Source organism: Poromitra crassiceps (assembly GCF_964638095.1).
Source record: "Poromitra crassiceps genome assembly, chromosome: 13".
Taxonomy (NCBI): Eukaryota; Metazoa; Chordata; class Actinopteri; order Beryciformes; family Melamphaidae; genus Poromitra; species Poromitra crassiceps.
This window is the reverse complement of record NC_139644.1, coordinates 17,464,671-17,484,830: the sequence shown is the minus strand read 5'-3', so window position 1 is coordinate 17,484,830 and position 20,160 is coordinate 17,464,671. Positions and strand designations below refer to the sequence as shown.

Sequence of the window (20,160 nt, the reverse complement as noted above, 5' to 3'; positions counted from 1 at the left end):
CACAGTGATCCATACATTTAACCAAATACAATGTTATTTTATTCTGAACACAAAATGGCAGACAAAAAGAAAACTAGTATAGGAAGTTATATAACTCATCCACAACATGTGGGAAAAGGCATAAGTGCACAAAGGAATATGAGTGTAAATAGACAGATTATCAAATTCTTGGACAGCAAAATATTCTTATTTATTTGCCTAATGCCTCAGTGCTGGGATCCTCTTAATGGTTACAAATCCATTCTGCACAAAGGAAAGGAAGGAAGGGAAGCTGAATCATACAACAGCTATTTTGGTTGGTTAATCAGTTCAGCTGCATCTTTTCTAAGTCGGTTTCCCCTTCCACGGACTTGAGTTAAAGTACTACTTCAATATTGCTCTCACTGTGATGAGATGGAAACTCCCCATGTATACTGACGAAATGTCCAGGGAGGCAGCTCTCTTCCTCTTAGGAAAGAATACTCCTGGAGTTCAAGGTGAGAGAGGTTAATATTGTTGACAACTGGCTTCAGAAAAATAAGGGCAGCTGTAAGGCAAAGCTGTCTGTAGAGCCACGCTATGATGTCCATGGGCATTCTTCAAAAAAGAAAAAAATCGGTCTTGAGTGAGTGCTGTGAGTGATCAGCAGTCAGGCAAAGGGAGTCTCTATAAGCAGTCCATAGAGTTATCCGGTAGTAGCCCCAGGGGTGGGGCCTTGCCTGGGAGACAGGAGGGAGGGAGCATTGAGTTTGGGGAAGGATCCACATTTTCAGAGTCTTCCATTCGCTCTGCACAGCCTTCCCAGTTTATGTGGAATCTGGTAACGCGCGGGTTTGATGCCAGAATATTTCTCTGGAGCTGTAAAGGGCAAGAGAAAAATATACATAAATTATATGTGCCATTGCATGTAATCATTAATCTATATATTTTTTTTTCTTTCAGTTTTATACTGTGATCTCATGAGGTAAATCTTATCAGCATATCTATAGCTATCTTATTTCATAGAGGTGGGCATTTTAAATGATTTACAAAATGTCAATTAACTATGATATACACTGATAAAATCAGGCGATCAAATGATAATAAAAAAAAAATGCATACATTCTATTATGAGCCACATATAATTTGCCAACAGGAAACAATTTCCTGACAAGGAACAGATGTGTGATGACACTAAATAAACTATTTTAAGGCTTTATCACCTTTAGGCTTTTTAGCATAAATATAAACCCTTTACCGAAAAACATGCCACATTTCCCTAGATGACTCACATTCACTGTGCATTCGGCACAGCTAAATTTAGCTGATGTATAATTTATTAACTCTAAGGGCAAGGAACGATGAAACATGTGAATCACAGGGATAAAAAAGGAACCATCTTTCAATAAATAATCAAACAAATTACTACTCAATAGCCTAGATTAAAGTATGAGCAGCTATGTGATCATTGTAATCACTCATCCCCGAAATTTTCTTTTGCACCTGTACTTGAATTAGAAAATTAGAAATTGAATTTAAATTGAATGAAAAAATGTAACACCTATCGACTGACTCATTATGTATTATTATTGAAGCTTAGAATTGATCAGATTTGATTGATACCAACCAATGCCATTATCGATTCTGCTTATCGGTCCGATTCTTTATCGAATACCTTATGGATTCCTGATCAATTTTCTGTGTCTGAAAAAGTATGTCTCCACAGGTTTTCAGTATCAACAGAGCCGTTTCATTCTTGACTCTGAACACAGTGTAGAATGTCTGCCTAATAACATTTGAACATGTTAAAATAAATTACAGTGCTAGTTATCAACGTTATTTAACTGCCATTATTGTGAAGGTTCTAACCGCAAGTTTCCGTTTTATTCTGGCTGACTTGACGTTGCTCGGAGATGACATTTTGCGGGAGAGAGAGCGAGAGCGCGCAAATCTTTTCTCCGCCTTCCGCCTATCCACACTATCATTCAAACCCCGATTTTGGAGACGAACACGGGGTAAGGTACACAGGGACCGGACCTTCTGTTAAGGCAAATGCCTTGAGGCTCAAAACAATAAAGGGCGATGTGGATAATAGGTGCAAACAAACAATTGGGGGAACAATCGGGGAAAATCGGGAAGAAAAAAGTTTTCGAACTGATACGGACTCAGCAGCATATCAGTTTGTCTCCATTTTCCGGGGTCGAAAACGCTGGGACGGTGTGGACACAATGCGTAACCGCAGCAAAAGCTATGGGGTTTAATACGAAAACGAGTTAGTGTGGATGTAAAAAAAAAAATAAAAAAATGTATAAGTGTCCTATAATATGGACGTTGCATTCAAGTACCATGCCTTGTGGAGCTAAAAACATCAATTTCTGAACAAACTGGGATGTCAGATCTTTTATGCTCAGTATCTCGGAAATGCTCTTTACCCTAATAGAACCCATAGTAGAACCTCATAATTCCAAGATAATAAAAGACAGTATTGTTATCCAAAGTATTACTTCAAACTAGTGCAATAAGCATTAGGCAGTGATGCATAGGCATTGAAATATCCTGTAAATCTGACCTGTGTGTAGTCTGGTTTGATTGGTGGATTTTCACGCAGCTCTGGGTCTGTGTATTCATTGTTCACGTAGTAACCAATGCGAATGAACTCCTGCCCACGGTACGTACAGGTGATCAGCACAACAGTCACGCCCACAGCATCACTTTCAGGAATCAAACCTGTGTTTGGGGCATCAGCCTGTTGAGAGAAACAACATTTAGAGTGGTCCCTTATTTGCCTGGACTTCTAGACATCTGAACTGTCTACTTGTCTTGTGACCAATGTGGATTAAGCAACACATGGCAGTGTAAATGACTATATTTACCATATATTTACCAGGTGTTTCAAAAAGTTGGTATGCTATTATAATATGATGTAAAACACAGCTGCATAATTTGAGTCAACTTATATAGTCACTCGATTGTAAACATTTCCAGCCATGACCTAAAGTGTACCTGTAAACAGAAAAATATTCAACAATACAGTGGATATTAGTAATGTATATAAAAATGTGTGCCTACTTTTGAAACAGGTTGTATATTACATTTCAGTTTCCTGGGTGGTGATTGCATTTGCAATGATAGTAGAACCCAGTTTATCTACCGGTAAACCTCAGACTTTCACACTACCAAATTTATATGAATAATTACCAAAAGCTAATTACAGACTGCCTTCTATTTTTAATTTCCGCGGAGTGTTTTGGAGACAATCCCAGTTCCACACAAGTGCTGAAATTGTAAATTGAAAGTGGCTCATCGTAGCTCTGCTTGGCTTTATGGCCACATACATTTTGACCACCATTTTGTAGAAGTGGCTACTGCTCCATACAACACTGCTTCAACTGTGTTGGCCTAAACAAACACACCTGAAACACAAACATATGCCTCCCAGCTGGTACTGGGCCGACCAGGACAGAGTCGAGGGTTTGGTCATACTCTTCACTTTCTGCTGAGCCAACATAGATGATCTTCCACTCCAGGTCTATAAAACAAAAGAAGGTCAGTTTTTCATCTCATTGTGAACCGGGCACTATTATATAGCCACCAACACTTCTCAAGTAAAAGTAAATTAAATATATGTAGGATATGATACAAAAAATATAATATACACTATGGTTTCCCAAACAGTATATTGATTATATTTGGCTGGCCCACCCAGGTATTAACAAATTAACATGCGCCCAAGTGAATAAATATATGTATATATATATATATATAATTCATTTCAAGTGGACCACGCTGGTGTTCAACCTAGGCATTTCTCAATTTTGTTGACAAAGAAAGCAGATTTAATGTTGCCAGGCATGATTTGTGTGGTGCTGAGGAGATTACCCATGTCAGCCTGTAATGTTTCTGTATGTTTATTTGGCTCACGACACTGTCGATAATGAGATGGGAGTAATAGTCAGCTAATGTGGCAGGAGCAGGATGTTAAAGTTGTTCACCTCATCCAAACACCAGGTGGAGGTATGCATGTTGTACCGCATACAGAAATAGTAACAAGGTGCAAGGGCACGTGTGCTGTTCTAATTATCTATTTATAGCTGGGTGTGGTATGCATACAGAAATATGAACATATGCAGAGAATGTAGGTTACTGACTGAATAGCCAAGCTTATGTTAATTTGTTGAAGACATGGAACATATGACTCTAGTTCATATGCATTTCACCTCAGACAAGACAGGACACTGCTTTCAAGTCTGAAATCTGCCTAGATTAGGGCCATATGAAATAAATTTTATTTTTTCCCAAATTCCGTTCTATTTCCCCTCCCAAATTGCATATTAAAATTTTAGGATTAGGAAGATCGAGAGAGATATATATATATATACTAGAAATAGTCTAGAATAGCCTAGAAATAGTCTATAGAATAGCTCACCCGCTACGCGGGCTCGCATATGCAGCTCGGCCGCCACTTGGCCTCGTCCACAGCGTGCCGTGGCTGCTGCGTGCCGTGGCTGCTGCGTGCCGTGGCCTCGCCTGCGCTATTGGATTGGCATGTACGCCACACCACAGCACACAATTGCCAACTTCGCATCACTGATGACACCACAATTGCTCGAGCGACCATCACTGATCACATCGTGGAGTGCTCGAGTCACTCCGCGCACGCTGCACAATTGCTCAACGTCGGCCTCACCCGCAGCTCGGCTGCTGCGTGGCCTCGCCTGCTCTATTGGCATGCACAGGGCACAATTGCTCAACTTGGCATCACTCACTGATGACATCACTGATGATGTCACAATGCCTATGACATCCTCAGTGATGTGATAAGATGATTTTGGTCAATAATGTCAATGATGACATCACTGATGATGGCATAGACATTGTGACATCATCAGTGGGACAAAATTTTAAACAAACAAATGGAGGCCACTTGCTCCCTTTTTGGTCAATAATGATGACACTGATGACATCACTGATGATGTCATAGACATTGTGACATCATCAGTTGGGAAAAAAAATTAACAGACAGACAAAGCGCCCTTGCTCCCTTGTCTGAGGTGAAATGCAAATTAACTATAATACTATGAGCTACAGTAAGGTGGCCAACTGGCTCCATTGACATGAAATATTTATAAGCCACTTATTGTTCATACTAATCCCAATGAATCACAAAGCACATACAGTACTACTAAGCTGCAGCACAAACGTTCATCATGGTAGCACTGAGAAATGTGTTTGTCTCGCGTTAATAATTAGACTACTGTCTCCATATTTGCAATTCACTCAGGGGTTACACTAGCCCCATAACGTGACGCCACTTACTGTAGGGGTGTCAAAAATAATCGATTATAAGATGCATCGCGATGCGGACGTGCACGATTCTGCATCGATTCACAAATGTCAAAAATCGATTATTAATTTTTTTTTTTATTATAATCAAATAAAATATAATGGAAGTACATGCAGTTGTTTATTTTAATTATGGATCATAATACAATGCAATTCCAAATTCACTTTTATTTTAAAAGTAGCCACACAGTGAGAAAAAAGAAAGTGAAAAAAAGAAATCATGTATTGGGGGAAAAAAGTGATGCATCGAGATGCATCGATAATCAAATTGAATCGTAGCCCTCTGAATCGTAATCGAATCGTGAGGCCAGTGAAGATTCACAGCCCTAACTTACTGTACAGCAGTCGGCGCCACACAGCGTTAGAATCCTCAATAGGTGGGCAAGGCTGTTCAAAAAGCTCTCCTACTCGTCTCCGACCTCCGATTGCAGATCCGAAGATATGATCGCCAGCCTAGTGAAGCCAGTAAGTTTGCCGGGGAGGTTAAATGATACTGCTGCGTGCAACAACCGTTTAGAAGCAGTCTTTGCACAGCCTGTGCCATATTGAGGACAGGAGAAGCTTCCTACTGCCGACAGCAACCTTGGGAGTTTGAGTATTTCATGACATGTTTTGCTTCCCGGTGCGCTGGATTTGCGTTGATCATAGCCGCGACTCGCAACTCTAAATGGATTCTCCTTTAGAGTTGCGCACGGCTTGCCCTTCTCCGTGGAAGTCAGACCCAGTCTCTGAAAAGGGAAAGATACCGTTTCCGGCTACACAAATAAGCATCGTACTCGTAAACTGAAAGTTAACAAACATCGTTGCCAGACCGGCATGAGGGAAGACACCTGTGGCTACATGTGAGTACTTTTGTCTTTGTGATTCGTGCATGTTTGAAGCCAGCCGGGCTTGCTTTGGGTCTGACTTCCACGGAGAAGGGCAAGCCGTGCGCAACTCTAAAGGAGAATCCATTTAGAGTTGCGTGTCGCAGCTACGTTGATCACTGACAGCCGCATGTGTTGTTTGCTCGCTGCGTGCAAGCGGTGCACCATGATAGTGAGATCAAACACACCCTGCTGTAAATTCAGTGCAGGCTGTGCAAAGACTGCTTCTAAACGGTTGTTTCACGCAGCAGTATCATTTAACCGCCCCGGTGAACTTACTGGCTTCACTAGGCTGGCGATCATATCTTCGGATCTGCAATCGGAGGTTGGATACGGGTAGGAGAGCTTTTTGAACAGCCTTGCCCACCTATTGAGGATACTAACGCTGTGTGGCGCCGACTGCTGTACAGTAAGTACAGTAAGTGGCGTCACATTATGGGGCTAGGGTTACACCAGAAGAAATCCCATTCAAGTTGGTAATATAGGATACAAACAAACGACATTGCTCTTTAATATTAATTTACTATCTATATCATTTAACATCCAAGTAATCCTGTAATAGTCAGTGTGCTCTGTTTAATTAATATGTTTACAGTGCAACACCTTAGGGAAAGTCCTTTCAAGTTACACAATGACTAAACGGCACAGAGGTACAAGATGTTTTTTTAGGATATGGTTTTAATAGATACTAACCCACTGTAGGAAATAACCTAGCGTTACCGTTTCCAGAAAATGAACAATACATGGCGTGTTTATTAATGTTGACGTTACACAGATCTACAGATGTGTACAAGATGACGTCATGAAATACATATTATGCAGTTAACTTTTCTATGGCCTTCAGTTATATCGCACAGAGTAACGTTGGAGTCTGGACTGTCTGACTGAAGTAACGCGAATCCATTGCTCAGGTTAGCTAGCTAATGTAGCAAACTTAGCTGTTAGCTGTTAGTGTAGTTTCCATTACTGTAACGTTAGGTGCTCAGCCAGCTAGCTAGCTAGGACACAAAATGACAGTTACTCTGATGGTACTCACCTTCGGGGAGGTCTTCCATACATTCAAACGTTATTTCAAATTGAAAGGGGTTTCCAAAGGGACTTGGATTATCCAGGACAGCAACATTCAACACTTGTACCTTCGCCATTGTTGTGGACGTGCTAAAACGGGCTAGCAAAAAACAACGTTCAAACCACAATTTCCCGGGAACGTTAGCCGCGAACACTATAGCGCAAAAAATGAGTTAACGCTATCAATGTCAACAAAATTGTCAGACAAAACAATGTGTTTTTACCTAATTCTACTCCTTGTCTATCGACTAATGACTGCTTATTCAAGTTATTTTGTGTATTACTAGATAAATATCTTCGTACAGGAGCACCTGATTTTCTCTCCCGCCGCTTTGACAAAGCTACCCAGGCTCCACCGCGCCTACGGCAACCAGTGCGTGGGGGCGGGGCTACGGGGGGAGGAGCCGGAGCCGCTGAGAAGCAAAACGATATGCAAACTATCGCCCCCTAGTGAAATATAATAGGCCTAACTACAACTAAACTGTAACAGTTTTTATGTAGTGATAGCTGAATGAAATAATTTTCCAACATGGAAAGCAAAATGTAATACATTTGTTCTGGCGATGCCTGGTTCTCAATTTCTGCAGACATACCCATATGGCTAAAGTTATTTTGTCTGCATGCATGTTTCTTTATCACATGTTTTTGTATGATAATTGATCCCTAATTTCAAATATTATTGATTCAAATTAAAACACATATGGAACATGTCACTGCAGTTTTGAAGTAATAAAAATTCATAAATGTGCAAGAATGCATGTTTGTCAGGGCAGATACTTTATTTTACACTTAAAACAACATGTGCACCGGAAAAAGGATGAGAGGAAGGACAGTCAGAATGATCATTTTCAGCTACTGCCCTCCGGTGGTCAGCAGGGTCAAACCTGTAGGCTATATTTGACAGAAAAGCAATGTGTCTCCCAATCAGTAGATAGGCCTACTGGTCTGGCTAGCAAGGTGGTTCAGCAGTGACAGCCTTAGACTAAAGCTGAATTTTTGATATTGGGCTATACATATTTGTATTTATTTAGGCTAGTGTGCTTCAAAAAGGAGTGAAACCCCTCAAACTCACAAACAAACAAAGACATAAAGTAGGGTTACACACACACACACACACACACACACACACACACACACACACACACACACACACACACACACACACACACACACACAGCTGAATCTTTCAGGAAGTGTAAAGAGCAACTAACAGAGCTGGATTTTTTTCATTGGCCCAATCCCAATTCTTTTCTTAACCCTCAATCTTAACCCTCAAGCTCAACCCTCAATCTTAGTAGCCCTCAAAACTAAGTGTGAAGGGCTATCTTGCGACTTTAAAATGGGACAGCCCTTAAAGGCAGATACGTCTTCAGACTGTTTATGCCAAAGCTCCGTCCAGACTGTCAATTCAAAAGGAGAGGAAAAAAGCATCCATACAAATATTTCCTTGATAATATAGATGTAGAAATTACGATAACCATTGTATTAGCTTAGTTTAATGTCATTTTATGGATTTCCGTTTTGGAATCCTAACAACAATTGTTGTTGCTAACTATCGATAGTCAGTAGCCATGCTGGTCAAGCCATATTATTATTATTATATTATAACATTGTTAACGTTGTTACGAAATGCCATAATTCTCGGTGGTAATGTCGTTGTTGAGTTGTTTTGATCAAGATACAGCCTACGTGTAATGCAACGCACCACAAAACAAGTGGGGCTAGAATGACCGTGCTTTCCGACGTGAGGGCTGGCTTGACTGCAGTGTTTAACTGCAGTCAAGCCAGCCCTCACGTCGGAAAGCACGGTCATTCTAGCACCCACTCGTTAGCAGCAACATTGTTGTTAGGATTCCAAAACAGAAATCCATAAAATGACATTAAACTAAGCTAATACAATGGTTATCGTAATTTTTACATCGCTATTAACAAGGAAATACTTAACTTTGTCAGGCTACTTTTTTCTTCCGTTCGCCGCCATCTTCCATCTGAATGGATCTAGCTGATGACACGCAAGGGATTCTGGGATCGCACTCACCACCAAGTGTGGTCGTGGAAAATCTCAAAACTGAGTGCCGTAGAGCCCTCAAACTCGACCCTTAACTTAACAAAGTGAGAATCGGGACAGCACTAGCACTTCGCGGGAGTGCGCATTTTTGAGACTGAGGGTTAAGATTGAGGGTTAAGATAGGAATTGGGATTGGGCCATTAGCTCTGATTAATTGCCCTAATTACCTAATGATTGCCCTAATTACCTAATGATGTGATTCACTCGAGCAATGATGACATCATCTGGTGACATCATCACTGATTACATCACTCACTGATGACATCATCATTGAGTGCTTGAGTGACATCACTGGTGACACCACTAATTCTATACAGTATATCATCAGTGGAGTGTGGAGAAGAACCGCACGTTCACTTGCGTTAACTAGCTACAAACTTCTAAACCTTTCAGTCTGTTGCTGTCATTCATGCCTGCTAAAAAGACCGCCGGCAAGAGGAAGTCTGAGGTTAAATTGGAAGATGATAAAGACCAAAAGAAACTGAAAGTGTCCCACAGGAGTCATGGGAAGGAGGCAGGTCAGGTTCTTGTGCTGGGCCAGGGTGATGTTGGACAGCTGGGTCTAGCAGACAACATCATCATGAGGAAGAAGCCAGCCCTGGTGACCCTAAAGGAAGGCATTGTGCAAGTGATAGCTGGAGGCATGCACACCGTCTGCCTCAGTGACACTGGCAGTGTCTACACATTTGGTTGCAACGACGAGGGTGCCCTTGGTCGGGACACATCAGGGGAGTGCTCCGAGACGGTTCCAGGGAAGGTGCTGATGGAGTCGAAGGTGGTTCAGGTGTCTGCTGGGGACAGCCACACAGCTGCACTCACAGATGACGGGACAGTGTACCTCTGGGGCTCCTTCAGGGATAACAATGGTGTTATTGGTCTTCTGGAGCCCATGAAACCTTCCAACCTTCCAGTCAAAGTCCCCGTGACACAACCTGTTTTGAAAATTGCATCAGGCAACGACCACCTTGTCATGGTGACGCTGGAAGGAAATCTCTACACATCAGGCAATGGAGAGCAGGGTCAGCTGGGAAGGGTGGCTGGGTGCTTTGCCAACAGAGGAGGCAGGAGAGGCCTTTCCCGGTTGCTGACACCCCAGGTGGTAAAACTCAAAGGAAAGGTTCACTTTGTAGACGCTTTCTGTGGAGCATACTTTACCTTTGCTGTGTCAAAGGAAGGCTATCTGTACGGATTTGGCCTGTCCAACTTTAACCAGCTTGGGACTCAAGGCATTGAAGTGTGTTTTCTCCCAGTGAAACTAACGTGTTTCAAGAACTCTACCACCACCTGGGTTGAATTCTCAGGAGGACAGCACCACACAGTCTGCCTTGATGCCGAAGGTCAGGTATATAGCCTGGGCAGAGCGGATTATGGTCGTCTGGGTTTAGGCCAAGGGGCTGAGGAGAAGAGCGAGCCCACGCCTGTGACGGGGGTGGAGCCAGCCAGTAGAGTGACATGTGGGGCGTCTGTCAGCTATGCTGTCACTAGAGAGGGATCTGTGTATGCCTGGGGAATGGGCACCAACTACCAGCTTGCCACAGGTGAGGAGGACGACGAGTGGAGCCCCGTCAAGATGACGGGCAAGCAGCTGGAGAACCGCGCAGTACTAATGGCTTCCAGTGGAGGGCAGCACACAGTCCTTTTGGTCACAGACAAACAGAAGAGTTGATGTCTCCCTGGGGCAGATTTGGGTGACCATTTATTTGATCTGTTGCAAGTGGGTGTCACGAACGACAAGGAACCCAGATGCAGACAGAGACTCAGAGACGTGATCGATGATTTAAACAAATGTTTTACTTTGAGGAAAACTTAGAGCCTTAAAACAGGCAATACAGGTTACACTGAGAATGTGCAGTCTTTAGGTCCAAAACGAGCAGAGGTTCCGATGGCAGTCCAGATGGTGCAGTGACTTAGCTGTGGCAGTCCAGAATACAGATGGTGTTGTGGTTCGGTTGTGGCAGTCCAGGTGGAGCTGTGGCAAGTCCAGGTGGTTCAGTGGCTTGGCTCTGAGAGATGAAGCATAAAATAATAGTTGTCCTTGCAAAAGGTTCAGAATTTCTTGGCAGGCGTTCGTACTGACCATACGGTACTACAAGCAGACACTGAATGGAGCTCCTGCCAGATATTTAAAGGCCTCCAGCTGATGAGGACCCAGCTGACGGCAATCCTCCTGATTGGCCACACCCACACCTCCTGGAGCAGCTCACAGCTCCAGCCTACTAGACCTGCACAGATAGAGCATTAAAGACACAAGGAGGGTAGACCTGCCCAGTTGCCATGACAGTACCCCCTCCCTAACGGGCGCCTCCAGGCGTCCCACCAGGTCGATCAGGGAACCGCTGATGGAAAGCTCGGACAAGAGCGGGGTCACAGATGTGACGACGAGGAACCCAGCAACGTTCCTCCGGACCATACCCCTCCCAATCCACCAGGTACTGTAGCCCTCGACCACGCCTGCGAACATTGAGGAGACGGCGGACAGTGTATACCAGACCGCCATCCAGCATCCTGGGTGGAGGAGGGGGTGGAACAGGGAGGGACAGAACACTGGTAACAACAGGCTTAATACGAGATACGTGGAAAGCAGGGTGAACACGTAGGGTCCGAGGTAGCTTCAAACGGATCACAGCAGGATTAATGATTTTGTCAATAGGAAAAGGACCAATGAACTTAGGAGATAGCTAGCTTACGACACTCTGTCCTCAGAGGAAGGTCGGCAGTAGACAGCCAAACCTTCTGACCAACCTGATAGACTGGTGCCGGAACCCGACGTCGGTTGGCCTGTCGTTGGTTCTGTTGAGTGGACCGCAGTAAGGCAGAGCGGGCAGTTTTCCAGGCACTGCGACAGCGACAGAGATGGACTTGAACTGAAGGCACTGCAATGTCTCCTTCCTGGGCTGGGAACAATGGAGGTTGATAACCCAGAGAACACTGGAAGGGGGTTATACCTGTGGCTGTGCTGGTAGAGGAATTATGGGCATATTCCGCCCACACAAGCTGTGATGCCCAGGTTGAAGGATTGGAGGACGCTAAACAACGTAGCGTGGCTTCTGGCTTCTAGCTACTGGTTCCAGCGTTCCACCTGGCCATTCGACTGTGGATGATAACCAGAAGATAAACTGACCGAGGCACCCAGCTCTGTGCAAAAGGCCTTCCATACCTGAGAGGTAAACTGAGGACCACGGTCCGAAACGATGTCCGCAGGAATGCCATGGATGCGGAACACATGTTGCACCATAAGGCCCCCGTCTCTCTGGCTGTGGGGAGCTTGGGAAGAGGAACACAGTGAGCAGCTTTAGAAAATCGGTCAATCATAGTCAAAATGACTGTGTTACCTTCGGAAGGAGGCAGACCCATAACAAAATCCACAGCGATGTGGGACCATGGCCACCATGGAATGGGTAGAGGACGAAGAAGACCAGAGCTGGGTCGGTTATATGTCTTATTCTGAGCGCACACCGGACAGGCAGCCACATAGCCCCGGGCATCTGTTTCCAACGTCGGCCACCAGAAGTTACGATGGATAACTCCCACGGGTCCACTAGAAGAATACTATTCAAATATCACAGCAAAACTATGAGTCCCAATCTGAATATTATATCATTAGCCTATATTTATTGTATTATTATATTATTGGAATTAGAATACCACACCACATGAGATCTGATAAGGGACGATCAAATAGATCTCTAGTCAACTAGACCTACATAAACTCAATAGAGGCTCAGAGTGAATTTTCTGTACTCTGCTTTAAAAAAACAGGAAAACTGTGACCAACTCAGATTAAAGCAGCAGCCCACATTTTCTTTGCCCCTGTGCGTCTGAGAATGGGAGATTAGAGGAGGATTAGAGCCCATTGGACCAGTTGGCCGCCGAATTCATCCTTGAAATATCTCTGGAATGTTGCTGCCCTCTCTGGTACCTGACGGGGGCACTGTTTCATGCCTTCGTCACACAGGTTGCTAGGTTAGATCTGAGCAGAGGCGAGAGTCAAACATTGCGCACCAGCACAGGTTAATGGCTAGTACTGCTGTAGAGGAGCAAGTGAGCAACCTGCCACCCTGTTTAGACTATGCTAGACTACTAGGCAAAACCGTAATTGAATTGAAACTGAGGCTGAATTATGCATCATTTAGCTACAGCCAAACTTGATTTCATTGTCATTTGAAGATACGGTGCGGTCTGTGTGATGACTTTGTATGGAAAGAGGGGGAACCGCTCCACTAAACAGCCGCCCGCATTTCTCCTCGACATTGATGCGCTGGGACGCAAAACAAAGGAGGATCTGTCCGCTCTGCAGCAGGTAGATACTGTGCTCAGGTAATGTAACACGAAACTGAGCCATGTGACCAATGGCGATCTGAAGAGTAGACAGAGAAAAACTTCTTCACATTGAAACCAACAGGTAGCTCAGCCTACGATGTTAGTCCAAAGAAGTAAAAGGATCCAAGTCCTGCGGCGCAGCGGATATACTGCAACGTCTTCCGATTCGGAGTTGTAGGCGGTTTACCTGTCACCTTGCCGGGGGTTGAGCCATTTGTTGCGGTTTCATTTTTGACAAGGTGAGGCGGAAGCGACAGGTTCATTGTGAGGAATTAACCTGCCTGGCCTGTTTCCCGTTTTGCTTCGAGCACCTGCAGCCTCCTCAAGGGTATGTATCATAATTCTTCTTCATTTATTTTGATGTAAAGTATGTATTACTGTACAATGTAGTACTGCATACCTTCATGTAGTTCATGAAATAAAAATAATCATTTTCTTGCGAATGAGAGAGCCTGGATATCCTGGTGTAGTCCTCAGTTTAAAAGCTGTTTTCAGCTTTGAATATAAGCCCTATTAATAGCCTATTGTTACCTTCCTCTATACTGAGCAGGTTTAAGTCTACAATGAAGGAAATGGTGATTCAACATCAGGCTACATGTCTGACTCATGGCTTGTATGTGTTTGTCAGTTGGCTGATTCAGCCTTAGATTAAGGCTCTATTGTCAAATTGGACTAACTAATTAGACTATTTATAGTGAAGCCTCTATACATTAAATGTAGGGTGTGTGTGGTGAAGTTCGCTCTCCATCCATCTCTTCAAAAAGGGCCTAGAAAGACTGACTGAGTGTGAATGTTGGACCCAGTGAGATGGGCCCGAGCTGATGCCCCGCTGTCCCGTTGCCAGTCGACCCTCACCCGGCCCTCCCGGTCCCAGGGAGAGATGGCAGTGCTCCCGGGCATATTGGCATATCCCGGCCTCTTGGTTGGGAGCGTCTTACTCCTGGTACTGGGCACTAATCCTGTCTGGGGTGAGTCAGTCACCATTGCTTCACCCCCACACTCCCACACGATACACTGACCACACACAGACACACACACATGCGCCCGCCCGCACACACACACACACACACACACACACACACACACACACACACACACACACACACACACACACACACACCTGTTGTTGCACTGCACTACAATGATAAAACCTCATAGACTTTGTAACAGAGCATTTGTAACATGCACGGGCTTGTCAGCTTGTTGCAAGTTCACCTCCACCAGTGTGAGAACCTTCCACTGAAAGGTTATGAACTCTGGCAAAGCGCTTTATTTGCATCCGGTCTCATGTTTATCATTATTATTATTTATTTTAATAAAAGACCGTCATTCAACGAAAGCCATTTCAAAATATCAAATTCAATGGCGGGTCAAATTCTACGGCGTTTTAAACATTTTGTTGGTGTCTGCTGTACAGGACACATTAGCTGCTGCAGCATTTTGTCAGACTACTTTTTGAGCAAAAACGATCCCTGAGTCTGTTATCAAGGTGTACTTTTGTCCTTGCGAAGTTTACTATTTGCCTTAGTGAATGATTGACTGAGTTAGGAAAACCCTTAGCAGGGTATTACGTTTTGAAAAACCAAAACTTTCTTCTTAAATTGATTCAAAGTAATACTATACTGGATAATGGGTGGGGGGGGGGGGCATATAATGGAGTTTTCTTCATATTTCAAACACAAGTGTGGACAGACTCCACTGACCGTATCTACAGTAGGCTACAGGCTGCATTCCAAAGCCTCCGCTCCTCCTCCTCCTCCTGGTCAAGTAGTAACTATGTAGTTTCGTGATGTCACTGAGTAATCGCTTGCCTGGTCATGGGTAACATTTCTGGGAAAAGCATTGGAATGCTTACAAGTGATTTTGTTACATGGAATAGTGTACAGAAGGTTAAAAATGCCCCCCCCCCCTTCCTTATTTTCTTGTGTAGCCTACTTTGAGTTCTATTCATTTTCTGCTTTGCCCGTACATTTCTAAATCTTTATCAATGTGCATTTACCTGTCCTAACCTGCACAGGCTCTATTCCATTACAGTACACTAAGGTGTTTACTTCAAACTGCTCCCCGACCCCTAGTGGGCCAGAAAAGGGGTTATGGTGTGCTACAAAGTAAAGTGTAGGTTAATGTTTTTTCTTTCTGAATCTACATTTTGGGCTCATGATTAGTATGAAAATCCCCCCCCCTAAATAAATAAATGAATAAATAAATAAACAAACAAAATAAAAAAAATACAGGCCCCCAGGGCAGAAATATGGAGAAAATGGTTGCATTCTATTTTTTTTATGATCAATTATTTATTCACATTTCCATAAACAATACAGTCCACACAACAAGAGAACCACAAATAAAAAATACCCTACAATAGCAAAAAAAATAAAGACATACAAAACAAAAATCAAAGTAAACCTAACAACTATTCCAACCCTGACCAAAAAAGAAGAGAGAAAAAAAAAAGTGTCACATCAGCAGCCCACAAACACCATTGCAAACTCACACAGCATTAACATCAACTTAAAGAAAAGAAAAACATCTTCCCATCATCACAATCCATTCACAAAGTCCAGGTATTTCCCCCATTTCTGAACATATTTCTCCGACTGGTTAATGAGACAAAGAGAGAGTTTCTCATATGCTGCCACCGTCCCCAGCTGAGAGAGCCATACATTCACTGAGGGCAAATCAGCAGACTTCCACTCATGAACTAGAATTTTCCTGCCAAGCATAAGAGCTGTATGGATCCAATCTGCTTCAGGCTTGGGGAGATCGTGCAATGGTAGAGGATCGCCCAGAATATACAAACTAGAAGAGAATGGGACATCCTGACCAATGATCACTTTAATGTTTTCGTGAATGGCTGTCCAAAAATCTTGGGCTTTAGGGCAAGACCACAGAAGGTGTACCAAAGTACCATCATTCATGTTACATCTCTAGCACTCTGGACTCTCCCTCAACCTAGCTCTGAATAACTTTAAAGGAGTCAAATAGATTTTATTTATGATCTTAAACTGGATCGGTCTTGTTTTAATCGCCCTCGACATTTTCTTTAAATTTCTTAGGATTTTTCTCCATGTCTCATCAGAAAATTACATATTTAAATCAACTTCCCAGCCCACTTTAAGAAAAAAAAACGTAGTATCTGATTGAGTCAAAAGCATGGAATAGTATTTGAAGCTTCGTGTCCACTTCCAAATAGCTCCAGAATTAAAGAAGGGGTGTTCGAGTTCGAGGGTTTGGAAGGAGGCAGTCGAAATGTCTGAATTAAAAGATGCCTCATCTGACAATACCTCCAGCACTGACTTTCAGGTCAATCAAACAGTTGGTTGCATTCTAAGTGGGCGTTCAACACCTGCTGTGACAACACTTGTTGCTGGACGTTCTGCTGGGGCTGACACAGGGATGCAAAGTCATGGATAGTGAAAAAGACGACCGATACAAGGGCAGATACAAAACCAAGAAGAAATCCTCCAATAGAGAGCCAAAGTGACCGCCTACTTCGTGCTTCAGCTACAAACCAGCCACAGGAAGAAAAAAAAAGAATGGTGGTGACCAGCGAGAGACGATTCTTTGGCTCTCTATTTTGAGATGAAAAAGATGACTAGCCTGGGTAAACCCATCCCCCACGTGACCTGCTCTCAGACCTGCTCTCAGTCACCTAGTGACTGAGAGCAGTGACTGAGAGCAGGTCTGAGAGCAGGTCATGTGGGGGATGGGTTTACCCAGGCTAAAAGATGACTGCCACCTAAAAGAGACTAGTTTGCATCCCTGTGACATCACAGGTGTACAGTTGCATTTCTGGATCAGTGCCCCCCGCAGTTTACAAAAACAATTCCTGCAGTTTACAAAAACGAGTCTAGATCACCCCCCCCCCCCCCCCCCCCAATACAAAAATCCCATTGCTATACCCCTCCCACATATTAATGCAATGTGGTCTCCAACCTGCACTATGCTCTTTGTCCTGATATTGTTGCTCTTTTCCCAGGGAATTATACCACCACGGCAAGCGCCAAACATAATGATACCACCGATGTGAGTGAAGCTCTTCATATTCTCTCAAGTAAATAAGGTCACTCAGTATCTAATGTTACCGGGTAGATCACTGTCCTGTGTTCCTCTCCTTTGCAGGGAGGACCCAACATTGCGGCTATCGTGGCTCCTACCGTGACTCTGGGAGTCCTGGCCATAGCGCTGGCGGTTCTCGCCTGGCTCCTCTGCGTGGTGAAGAAGAAGAGACAGACCGAGGGGACTTACCGACCCAGCGCCGAGGAGCAGTCTGGGACACGTGGCGTGGAGACGCCAGATGCACTCAAGTTACCGAAGGAGGAAAGGCTCATTTGAATTGGCCGTACTTTTATGTCCCTTGCAAAATCATGCAAATTTGATCCGGATGTGGGCTGCTGCACATGTGGCAGCATTCCCGCGTGACAAAGCTCTTTCCATGGAGAGATGGTTCCAAATCTCTCCAGGAGTGAGAGAGGATGGATAGCCCAGGTTTGGGGGAACATGTAGCCTACATGATGCATTCGCTTACTACTTGATTTCAACAAGCTCCGATTGTTTCCTGCACGGCACTATGAGGGAAAGCACTGCGATGTATCTGCAAGTGACAGATGGATTTTTTACAAACAATTTGACATTTCAAGGAGGTTCTGGACAACTGTTCTACACAGATGAAAGAGGAGCTGCAGTATTTTATCACCACTGATAATCATTTTTGAGGAAAATGTTTCTTCTTCATGTTTTAATATATAATTTACCAGGTAACTGAACATGGTTTGATACAGTATAATCCTATGCTCAAGTCCTATCTCCAAGCTGCTATGATCGGTGGTAGTGAAATACATGCAGAAATGAAATATGAATGCTAATATATGTAGGCTATACATGATACAAATGCATGCTACCATAAGACAGTGGTTCTCAACCTTTTTGAGCCGTGACCCCCAAAAAAACTTTAGGCTGGGGTTCACGACCCCTCCTCCTGCCACTGTCCAACCAAGCTTTATTGCAGTAGTTAGCTAGCTAGCAATCACCTGTCACTGTGCCATGGTATGCACTGGAAGAGATGACTTCCCAGTGCGCACACATTCACATACTGATTTCACTCACTGAAAGCTGTTTTATACAACAGTTAATATATCATTTATATAGCTTTATATAATACATTAAATCATTGGTATGGCTATGGGAGATTTAATCATTATGTGTGTGGGGGGGGGGGGGGGGGGGGCACACACACACACACACACACACACACACACACAATCATCCCATGACCCCCCAAGATAATCTCGTCCCGACCCCCAAGTTGAGAACCACTGCATATGATATATTGCATGTGCATACTGTGATTCTGGGTTGAACTTCATACACGGAGACCAGTTGTTGATTTCTGAAACCATTTCACTGGCAAAGCTTCTGCTGACCTTTTACCTCCTCAGACGAATCTTTTTTGTACTGTTTGTCCCGATGAGTCCATTGCATTTGAAATTGAGAAAATGTTTATTATTTATTTTGATCTTTTCACAATTCACATAATATTATCTTGTCCTCAATGTCAATGGGAAAATCAAACTCGATTTTAAAATGACCTGCTGCATGTTTAAGGTTATAAGCAAAAACAAATCATTGTTTACTTATATATATATATATTTTTGCTATTCTGTAATCACCCTAATTAAAGTCATATTATTTCTAATTTCATGTCAGATCTACCAGTGCATACTGCATTGTAATTATGCAGATGTTTTACAATGTCACAGCATGTTTATGCTTTTGTCAAATAAATAACTTAATATTTGTAGAATAGTGCAGTAACCATTTTAGGAATTTAAAGCCACGCAACCTATTCATATTTCAGGACTTTGGGGAAACTCTTATCTTATCTTCATAATAGACTACCCCGATCAAAAAGAGAATCAGTGTGCCACAGAGGAAGCATTTGAGATCAGTTGTAATAAACCAAAATTATAGACTTTTAATTTGACAACAATCATTCTAAATAGACCATAGTTTATTTCCTGCTGCAGTCCTGTCAGCTAGCAATAATGGCTAGCAAACACTGCAACAGGAAATCAACTAGGATCCAAACTGTTCCCTAGCAACAGAATTGCAGTGAAACCAAACCAAACCAAACCAAAATGTCTAGACAGCATGCAAAGTCCACACTGTTAGAGGTTCCTCTGACGGTTTTTCTTTATTTGTACATAACATGATTTTCCTAAGCTTGAGGGCGATCATACAGCAGGGCACACGGGGCACCCTGATGGTTAGAGCCCATTCTGTAACCAAAAGGTCACAGGTTCAACCCCTGGAGAAGCCTGTTCTTGAGCAAGACAGTGACACCCACATCAGCTTAGTTACTCACTGTGTCTTTTGGATAAGAGCATCGGCTAAATCCCTACAATGTACCAGAGCATAATCTGTGATGTATGGAAATATTAGGAATCGAAATACTGAAAATTTAAAAGAAATTAAACTGGCATTTGAATGTAAAAACAAACAAACTCACAAACGTTCGAAATCTGCTAGTCATTCTGC

At 43.3% G+C, this 20,160-nt stretch overlaps 2 protein-coding genes and 1 pseudogene across 3 annotated transcripts; 2 read left to right on the top strand and 1 right to left on the bottom strand.

Moving 5' to 3' along the window:
- Positions 1 to 28: 28 nt before the first annotated feature.
- Positions 29 to 7,557, bottom strand: LOC310787695 (histone chaperone asf1b-B). Its single transcript, XM_083649178.1, has 4 exons — positions 7,204 to 7,557; positions 3,372 to 3,487; positions 2,528 to 2,704; positions 29 to 837 (listed from the first exon to the last, which is right to left on the bottom strand). The coding sequence occupies exons 1-4, from the start codon at positions 7,310 to 7,312 to the stop codon at positions 646 to 648; spliced, it is 594 nt and encodes a 197-aa protein (XP_083505304.1). The 5' UTR covers positions 7,313 to 7,557; the 3' UTR covers positions 29 to 645.
- Positions 7,558 to 9,639: 2,082 nt separating this feature from the next.
- LOC310787681 (regulator of chromosome condensation pseudogene) lies at positions 9,640 to 10,969 on the top strand (annotated as a pseudogene). The gene has a single exon. The product of its transcript is annotated as a regulator of chromosome condensation pseudogene (transcript).
- A 2,836-nt stretch (positions 10,970 to 13,805) lies between these two features.
- On the top strand, positions 13,806 to 18,728 carry crb3a (crumbs homolog 3a). Its single transcript, XM_083649017.1, has 4 exons — positions 13,806 to 13,951; positions 14,388 to 14,591; positions 17,603 to 17,649; positions 17,746 to 18,728. Exons 2-4 carry the CDS (start codon positions 14,414 to 14,416, stop codon positions 17,956 to 17,958), a joined length of 438 nt encoding a protein of 145 aa, XP_083505143.1. The 5' UTR covers positions 13,806 to 13,951; positions 14,388 to 14,413; the 3' UTR covers positions 17,959 to 18,728.
- The last annotated feature ends 1,432 nt before the right edge of the window (positions 18,729 to 20,160 follow it).